General features: G+C 33.4%; 1 protein-coding gene and 1 long non-coding RNA gene across 3 annotated transcripts; one reads left to right on the top strand and one right to left on the bottom strand.

Moving 5' to 3' along the window:
- Positions 1-1,094: 1,094 nt before the first annotated feature.
- LOC107791426 (uncharacterized) lies at positions 1,095-4,827 on the top strand. Of its 2 annotated transcripts, XR_012694954.1 has the most exons (4): positions 1,095-1,466; positions 4,166-4,316; positions 4,416-4,526; positions 4,691-4,827. It is a non-coding gene; the product is annotated as an uncharacterized LOC107791426 (long non-coding RNA). The 2 variants fall into 2 exon arrangements; XR_001649267.2 differs by lacking the exon at positions 4,691-4,827 and having other exon boundaries at positions 1,101-1,466; positions 4,416-4,553.
- LOC107791425 (cytochrome P450 704B1-like) lies at positions 3,268-6,751 on the bottom strand. Its single transcript, XM_016613483.2, has 6 exons — positions 6,356-6,751; positions 5,520-5,735; positions 5,162-5,449; positions 4,700-5,068; positions 4,405-4,605; positions 3,268-3,935 (listed from the first exon to the last, which is right to left on the bottom strand). The coding sequence occupies exons 1-6, from the start codon at positions 6,632-6,634 to the stop codon at positions 3,756-3,758; spliced, it is 1,533 nt and encodes a 510-aa protein (XP_016468969.1). The 5' UTR covers positions 6,635-6,751; the 3' UTR covers positions 3,268-3,755.
- Between the last annotated feature and the right edge of the window lie 2,514 nt (positions 6,752-9,265).

Genomic DNA, 9,265 nt, shown 5'->3' with positions numbered 1-9,265 from the left:
ATCGTGTGAATCCTTCCTTACTAAAGCATATCTGCTTGATACTTTCTCATTTCTTGCCATTGGTTCATTCTTGATCAGATTCAGAAATGGTCAGCTTATACTTCTCTGAGCGCACCTCTCATTTCCAAGAATAGGAAGTACACTACACATCCCTTCTCTTTAACATCACATCACACGTTGTACCAAGTCTTTCTGTTACTCATACTTACGAAGTACCCTAATAGAGACCTTATTTCGGTATTTTACTACTCCATCATTTCATTTTATAATACTCCCACCGTTACAATTTAGATGAGTTAATTTAATTTGGCACGAAATTTAAGAGGAAAGAGAGAGACTTTTGAAACTTGTGATCTTAAAATTTTAAGGGGTAAAAGCTTTGTGGGATCATGTCATTTGTATGGTTATAAAAACTTCTCATTAAGGTAAAATGAGTAAAATGAAAAGTTTAAAGTTAAATTATTTTTATTATAGAAATGTGTCATTCTTTTTGGAACGGACTAATAAGAAAAGTGTGTCATCTAAATTGAAACGGATAAAGTATATGATAGTATTTGATTGAGCGCAGAGAGTTTAAGAAAGAAACATTATTGACATATAAGTTGAATATGTATACAACAAAAAAATTGAAGAATTAACTTAAATCGCCGCACTTCCAACCGCTTAATCTATAAATAACTAGCAGATGTGTAATAGATATATAATTCATATAAAATCAGTGTATAATTTATGTATATCGATTAGGAAAAATAAATAGTGACCCTGCCTGCTATTTGTATAAAGATCCTACCAAAAATAACTTCATTGGCAATAAATAAATGTCATAACATTTGGTCTTAAATATGCAAGGACATTACTATATTTACAAAAGCATATCATTAAGAATAAACTGAAAAGTTTAAATTTAAAGAGTTTTTAAATATAGAAAGATATATTCGTTTTTGAACATATCACCTAGTTCCATATTATGTAAAATGAAATACATAAGGTAATTACTTTTTGGCAACTTTTATCTTGTTTCTTTAATAAATACTCAATTCATACGCCCATTCTTTGAGGACAAGTACCACATACATCAGAGGGGCTCTTTTCATATATCTTCATGTTAATTAAGAAGCTCTATTTAGCTTCGACACGTGAATTTTTGTTGTGTTTATGCATGCTGTCATCATAGGGTCTTGCATGTGGCTATGATGGATGTGAAGTGCAGCCAAGGATGACTTGCCGCTAAGCTAATCTCTTTCTGTTAAATTAACATTTCCACAAAAGAAGAATGAGATTATATTTATCATCTTTGTTCTCTAGAAAAAAGAAAATGAGACTTGTATATATTATATGAAAAATCGGCAAGTTGTCTTTGGCTAGGTTTCTTTCTCATATTCACATGTTGGATCTACGATGACAATGATCTACGAGTTAGCCGAAGAGTTCGTCGTCTACGAGAAAAAAATAAGAACTTTTGACAGGTATGGAGTATTTTAATCTTTCTGTCTTCCATTGATTAGTATGTCTATTTTGAGCAATAACAACATAAGAATCTTCAGAACATTATATATATATTTTTAATAAGAGCAACCAGAGATATCGGATTTGAGCCTAGTATTTCATTAGAACCATTGCTAGATTTTTGCTGTTTGTAGTGTTATATAGAAAAATATGAATGTTTTTGTAACGATGCCATAAGGGCAATGAAGACTGAAAATGTTTGTGGTGAGCAAATTGCACATAAAACTCTATTCGATCAAACAAAAACTTATAGTCACTTTTAGATGGAATATTTCTCTATTAGTAGGAAACTCATCAACTAGGTAACTGGTATTTATTTTAAATAAATAAGTTGATTGAATAGTATACAACCTCACAGAATATATGAACGTAAAAGCCTACAGTAACCGCAGTTTATGAAGAGCAAAATATTCCATATCAAATTCACCTAAAATGGTATATGAGTTAAGGTTCTAGTTAAAATTCTGATTTGGAGCAAGTGGGTTGTCCACAAGACCTGCTCCAAATTTCTGCAGCTGCAGCTAGGGCGGTGCATAAATTGGTAAATATCGAATTACCATACCGAAATCGAAATTTTTGGTATTTGATATTTGGTATGGTATTTGGTTTACATTTTAAAAATAATTGGTATTAGGTATGGTATTTGGTATTTTTTAAAAAATATACCAAAATACCGATATCGTACCGAAATATATATTGGATTAATTTTAAATATCTCATCATCCTTACTGCCCCCAGTTACCAGAGAGCTTCAGGAGAATGTTTCTAGTTCCATGTTCTTTTGTGAAAGCCTGTGTGCCACCTATTTTTGTCCGTAATTAATGGATGTTACCCGAATGATTTTTGTAAACATTACGTGAAAAACTTATTTTGGTCACATTTGTGAAGCTTACTGGTGTCTGGTATATTACAGAGATGCAAGTTAGAGGTTTAGACCAGATATACTTACATGTTGATAAAGTTTGCAAACGTTATTCTAATCTTATGCTCCTGTTTATAGAAGTCTCATTTATGATGTATAGTGTTGTTGCATTCATAAGATTGATTTTGCTGGCTAGTTATAATTTTAATTTTGCTAGCTAGTTAAGGTGTTATTTTCCCCAAAATATAATATTCAGAAGCTGCTTTAGAACCGAATAAACCGAAGTTACCGTATCGAATAAACCGAAATCGAAAGGCGAAAAATCGAACCATACCGAATTTAATTAGGTACGGTATTAGTACATCATTTTAGGATACCGAAAATGCTGAACCAAAACATCTAAATATCGTACCGTACCGACCGACGAACACCCCTAGCTGCGCTGCTGCTGTTAACGTGCATTTAATTAGAGCACATTGCGGGAATTCTTCAGCTAAATGGACACTTTGGTGCAATTGTCTTGCTTGTTTTCCTTATTCCTTTTGTCAGCAATATCATTATTGCTAAACATAATGGTTAAGCAAGCTAGTGTTAGACTCTTGGGGCTTGTGATGGTCATGTCCATGAAATCAATACATTTAATATGTATTTCATATCGAGGCGGATCCATGGTGGATACCGTTCATAGGTTTAAGTTAACCTAACAAACGCTAGAACTATATATATATATATATATATATATATATATATATATATATATATATATATAAAACAAGATCACATTCATTCTGAACTCCCTTATTCACCTTTTCTTCACTTATCACCAAGATGTATTGTGGGGTGGTTGGGATCCCTCTACTCTTAATCAGAAATATCGGGTTTGAATCTAGGAATAAAGAACTTCTTGGTTGGGAATATTAACCCCATAGTGATCCTATTTGATGCTAGTCTGAATTAGTCGGACCAGTGACTCGTATAGCAGATATGATAAACCAAAAAAAGAAAAAGAAAAAGAAAATTCACTTCTGATTTCATAACATGTCATAATTAACTTGTATCAGGGTTATTAGTGTATCCATTGTTTAGCTTATGAACATGACTGTATGGTTTCACAAATATCGAAAGGAATCCTGATGAATAGTTCCTGTAGCAATGCCTTTGGCCAATGACAAATAATTAAACTCATTATTGTCTATAGTTTCCAAAAAAAAAAAAGAAGATGTAATGATGAATCTGTAGTGACATTCTGTCATTTGTTCTGATTCCATGAAAGACTTTATTTTAACTATATAAGTTAATTACAGTTTGCAATTAAAATCTATATGTTTAACCGTTACATGCTAGAGCCAGCATAAACATTTACATGATGCATGTTCACATTTGGATTTCAAGATCGTACTGATACTGTAAGCTTTAGTCCATGTGCCATTGATAAAATGGTCATCATCCTGTACTTCACTGGATGCCCTGGTACCAACTTGAATTTATAAAATCGACACAAAATTGCAAGTGCCATCTTCATCTGAAGATATGCAGAGTCTTTTCCAAGACATATTCTTGGCCCTCCCTGTAAAATCATGACAATGAAATGTGTTATCCCGATAAATCATGTATTTTGCAGCTTTAGATTGCTAGTATATATGAACAGTTTTTCGTGCAAAAATATCATTCTATATTTTGTTTTATACTATTGGAATTTGAAATTATGTTAGTTGGTTAATAGCCTGAACGGATAGTGATATGACCCAAGTGATGAATTAAATAAAAGGTCTGATTAATATTTTATTGTATGTGTAGATAAGTAAGCCCAATAACTATTGGTGGTGGTTGACGTCCCATCAGTTGAGTTCTCTCCGGATTGTGAGAGCGAGATAGCTATTGGATGAGGGAAGTTGGTCTCAGACTTAACTATCGTTTGCTATTGCTGCTGAATCAATGGAGTTGAACGGTATGTATATCTAACCCTAACTCAAGAATATGTTTATACTTGTGTTTTAATCTCTGCTATGGTCGTTGACTTAATTTATTACATATACCTGAAAAGCAGTGAATTTGAATGGAGATGCATTTTGGAAAACTCCATCTTTGAGCCATCTCTCAGGATTGAATGAAGCTGCATCAGAACCCCAGTTGTATTCCATTCTGCCCATAGAGTAAGGTACATAAGTCACCATTCCTCCAGCTTTTAACTTTGTTCCATCTGGTAATACATCATCTTCCAATATACCCTTAGGATCCTATATGAATAAAAAAAATATGACTAGTGACCAATTGACAAGAATGTGCACATAATTTTCTCTGCATTATGCAACAAAAATCAAGGATACTAACCTGAGGAACAGCGGGGTACAACCGAAGAGTTTCTGTAATGACAGCATGCAAGTAGTACAATTTTCCCAATGAATCATAATTAAGAAGCCCTGCAAATTGGATTGCTCTCCGATTAACTGATTCAGGATCCTCCGCGTCATACTGATGCAACGACACATTCTCTTCCAACGATTTCAGTTCTGCGTACAGCTTCTCTGCTACGTGTTCGTGAGTCATGATCATGTATATAGCCCAAGACAGAGTTGTTGCAGTTGTATCACGCCCCGCTATGACAAAATTTAGGACAATGTCCCTCAGGCTTTTATCAGTCATATTGTTCTCAGGGTCTTTTCCTAGCTCAACGAATCTTGATAATATGTCTTGCTTAATCTGGTTTATGTTAAAAATCATAAAGACGTCAGCTTACTAATTAAAAGACTTAGTGGAGTAGTTATTTAGCTAAAATTGTTCCTATGAGCTTACTTTCTCATTGGTTGGAGCTGCTTCTATCTCTGCCTTCCTTTTTCTTATGACAGAATATGTGAAATCATCAACTGTTCTAATACTCTGATCAAGGATGGCTTCTGATCCTATGTTCAGAAATTTCTTGATCCTCCACAAAGGGTCGATAAATCGCAGTGTCACGATAACATTTGCAGCATCAAATGCTTGTGCAAAGCTATTTTCTGGTAAATTGGGGTCCAATGTTCCTATCTCTACACCAAATCCCACCTTACATATTGAGTCTAGAGTCATTCTCATCAACAAATCCTGTTAAAAAAGTTGTTCTTTAGCAACAAGAATAAACATTGTATTTCATGTCCAAGAGAATTCAACTTACCTGCATGTCTACTTCCTTATTGTTGAAAGATGCTTGAATTAGAATGTTAAAGAGTTTAAGGGTATAGTCCCTGAAAACTACAGTGTTGAAATCCCTTAAGTTTTTTGAAGCAAACTCAAAGCTAGCAGTCTTCCTTTGTTTTCTCCAAAGATCACCATCCACATTAAATATGCCATCTCCAAGTAAAACTTCCATATATGAATGGTACACTTCACCCTGTCCCAAAGCAAAACCAAACATTCATTCTCATGCTAGACTAAAAAACAATATATATATATATGGGATAAAGAAATGAGAATCTTGGTTCTGCGTTAATAGAAACAAGTGGGCCTAGAACCAAAGACGGAGCCACGATTTGAAACTTATGAGTTCGGAATTTTAATCATTTTAAGTTACTGGGTTCTAAATTAATAATTTGCATATATTCAATGAATTTTTTAAGTCAAATACATGGTTTGAATCAAAGCTACTGAGTTCGACTGAACTCGTAGGCAACATGCTGGCTCCACCCCTGCCTAGAACAAAGTTAGCGACTCGATGGACAGAACTGAGACAGGATGAGGGAAGCCCAGTACAATACAGTAATAAGTAAAGAGAAGACCGTTGTGAATATACTACGGTTACCAAATTTTGCTCTAATACCATGTGAAAGAATCTGACGTCAACACAACAATTGATTTAGGATATTATAAATCCCCACCGAAAGAATAACAATGTACGAACAAGAACCAATCCTTATTACACAAATAATGAGGGACAAATGTATTATTTAACTGGATAATGATGAGAGAATTATGAAGAAAAAAATAAAAAGAATAAAAAGAAAGATCACAGACCTTTGGATAGTTATCAAAGTTAGTTTTGAGAACATGTTCGACATTATCTGGATGAGCAATGTAAGTATAAGTTGTAGACCACGTTGGGACAACAACAGTTGGGGATTGAGCCAAATACTTGACCAACCAATCATGCATTCGATCAAAATTCACCCACTGTTCTAAGCCTGCCCCAATAATAGGCCAATGTATGGGGCCTTTCCTATTTTTCTGCTGCCTCAATCCATGGATGAAGATCCATGACAAAACCAAGCACACAAACAATGTTAATATTTCCATGTTGTTGTGTTGTTCTTGTTCATGAGCTATGAGAAATAGAAATATGGTTGAAAAAGGGGTTTAATTTCTTGATTCTTTGTCAATATAGTGTGTTATTCTTATAGATATGGAGGGTTAAAAGTGGTTAAGGCATAGGTTACTTGTGAACTTTCTACAAAATTGTCAACAGTCTTTGCATGCTGTGAATTGAAAATATTGCACGTTCTTTGTGTCTACAACCAAACCTATGTTACCGACAAGGGTTGTGGTGGGATGGATAAAATTCATCGACAATTAATCAGATATTTTGGCTTCGAATCATGAAAATCCTGGTATGGAATGCTTCTTTTTTTAAAGGGCTTTATACGGTATGAATCCGGATTAGTCGGCCCCAGAGAGTGTCACACATTGAGTCAGAAACCAAAAAAACCAAAATTATGTTGATGTAACCATTATTTTGAAGGTCAGTATAATTTTATGTAAGCCAATCTTGCTTAGTTGCTTATAGTTAAACCAATTTTATGCACACGTAGACGGCATTAGTTACATATATTTGACTAGTCAATTGTTCATAGAGTTACTATTTGGAAAAAAGGAAAAAGGAAAAAACTTATTACACATGGTGCTTGATAAATAATAAATGTATAAACTTTATATGTAAACATTTATAATTCAACTAGGTGTTGTTTTAATTTGTGATATCTTTTGAGATTAAATTCTTTTTGTTTACTATTTTATATTTTAAATGCGTAAAGTTTGACTTTTCGACGTACCGTTCTTTTCTCCTGTGAGTATCCCCAACGCTTAATAAGGAAAATCCATCATCGTTACATGATTGAGTTTTGTTTATGCCACCATGGGAGAACGATTTACTACTAACATGGAAGGCCAATCAATATTTATTAAGATTGCATATACGGGTGAAATTAGCTCATGAAAATATGACACAAATGCCACCATGGGAGAACGATTTACTACTAACATGGAAGGCCAATCAATATTTATTAAGATTGCATATACGGGTGAAATTAGCTCATGAAAATATGACACAAATGCATATATATATATATATATATATATATATATATATATATATATATATATATATATATATATATATATATATATAACACAATTAATGGGCGATTGGAATATTTATCGGAAATGTTAAGTGAAATAATGTGTCTGAAATTGACGTGTTCACCAAAAAAAGGACGCGACAATTTAGGGATGGCAATGGGGCGGTGCGGGTGTGGGGTGGGTTACAGGCTTTGCGGGGCGATGCTGCATGATGTCTAAATATATCTACAATTTATAATGTATTTAAAGATTAGCCAATTCGCTCAAATTTCAGGACACGACGTCCTGAAATTTAAAACCCAAGGTTCAAACTTCAGAACATCGTGTTCTAAAGTTCGAAAATAGTATTCATAAATTTGAATCTTATATCCTGAGTTTTAAATTAGCAGTTCAAAAATTTAGGACACTTAGTCCTGAATTTCAAATTAACAGTTTAGAAATTCAAGACATTTAGTCCTGAATTTCAAGTTAGCAGCTCAAAAATTTAGGACACTCACTAAGTCCTGAATTTCAAATTAGCATCTCAAAAATCTAAGATACTTACTCCAGAAGTTTAGACGAATTGGTTAATCTTTAAATACATTATAAATTACGGATATTTTCAATCTTGAAAGTGGCTACTGATGCATTTCGCCCCGGTGCGGCGAAAGGGAAACTTCAATTTTTCTTAAACTATACAGGGTGGGGTGGGGGTGGAGGTTATACTTCAATGAGATCTGTCTCTTCTGGATTTTATCAAAATCATGTCCTAGTTACTACACGAAACTATGAATCTGTACTTGGACTGATAGTGATTTTTCTTTTCTGAGTGGATATAATTTTTTAACAGCCTATATATGTTTGACATTGGCATCATTCGGAAATGTTTTATGTAGTCCACTAAAAGAACACCTCTAGAAAACAGGGCAAATCGGATATCCATTTTGAAAGAAATAAAACACTATTCTGATGGCGATCAAAAAGGGAAAACGAATACTGAAATGAAATAATTTGGTTGCAATTGTTTTAAATTCGGCTTGATTTTTCCTTTTGGTGCCTTTTTACAAAGATTTGCAAATTGGGCCTATATTCCTCATTGTTATTTGTTTTGGGTTCTATTATTTACCTTCTTTTTCCAACAACATTTTAACTTTATATTCCCTTTGTTTCACAGAGTATTTTACATCACTCACTTTTTAGCAAAAATAAAGTGAGTTTATACACTTCAAAAATGAAAGAAGGATGTTTTCTTAATTTCTTCACGCCGTCTTATATATTATGTATATATTTTTTATTCTTATGTAAATATAATTCATAAAATAAAATAAAAACTTAATACATCTTATTCTAATGCCCCACAGCCTAGGGAGGAGTAAATATTTTAGATAAGAAAGTATGTCACTGACTTTTTACAGCATATTAGATTGTTGGAAGCAATGTGGAATGTCCTAAATTTGATTGGTTATTACTAACTATCAAGGGCGATAATATCTGCCTACCATAGCAAAAGTATCAAACATTTTCATAAATACGACAAAGAACTTAAAGAATAAGCCACAAGTACCTTCATTTCATAAAAAAGGGAAGGAAGAA

This window comes from Nicotiana tabacum, chromosome 9 (genome assembly GCF_000715075.1).
Source record: "Nicotiana tabacum cultivar K326 chromosome 9, ASM71507v2, whole genome shotgun sequence".
In the NCBI taxonomy this organism is placed as follows: domain Eukaryota; kingdom Viridiplantae; phylum Streptophyta; class Magnoliopsida; order Solanales; family Solanaceae; genus Nicotiana; species Nicotiana tabacum.
The sequence above is the reverse complement of the archived record's forward strand: the minus strand, read 5'-3'. Positions and strand labels throughout refer to the sequence as shown.

Excerpts from the sequence above, each read along its gene's own strand:
- LOC107791425 (XM_016613483.2), bottom strand. The coding sequence starts at position 6,634 with ATGGAAATATTAACATTGTTTGTGTGCTTGGTTTTGTCATGGATCTTC. Across the intron at positions 5,450-5,519 it reads ATAAGGAAGTAGACATGCAG|GATTTGTTGATGAGAATGAC; the intron begins GTAAGTTGAATT and ends CTTTTTTAACAG. Across the intron at positions 4,606-4,699 it reads TGTACCCCGCTGTTCCTCAG|GATCCTAAGGGTATATTGGA; the intron begins GTTAGTATCCTT and ends TTATTCATATAG.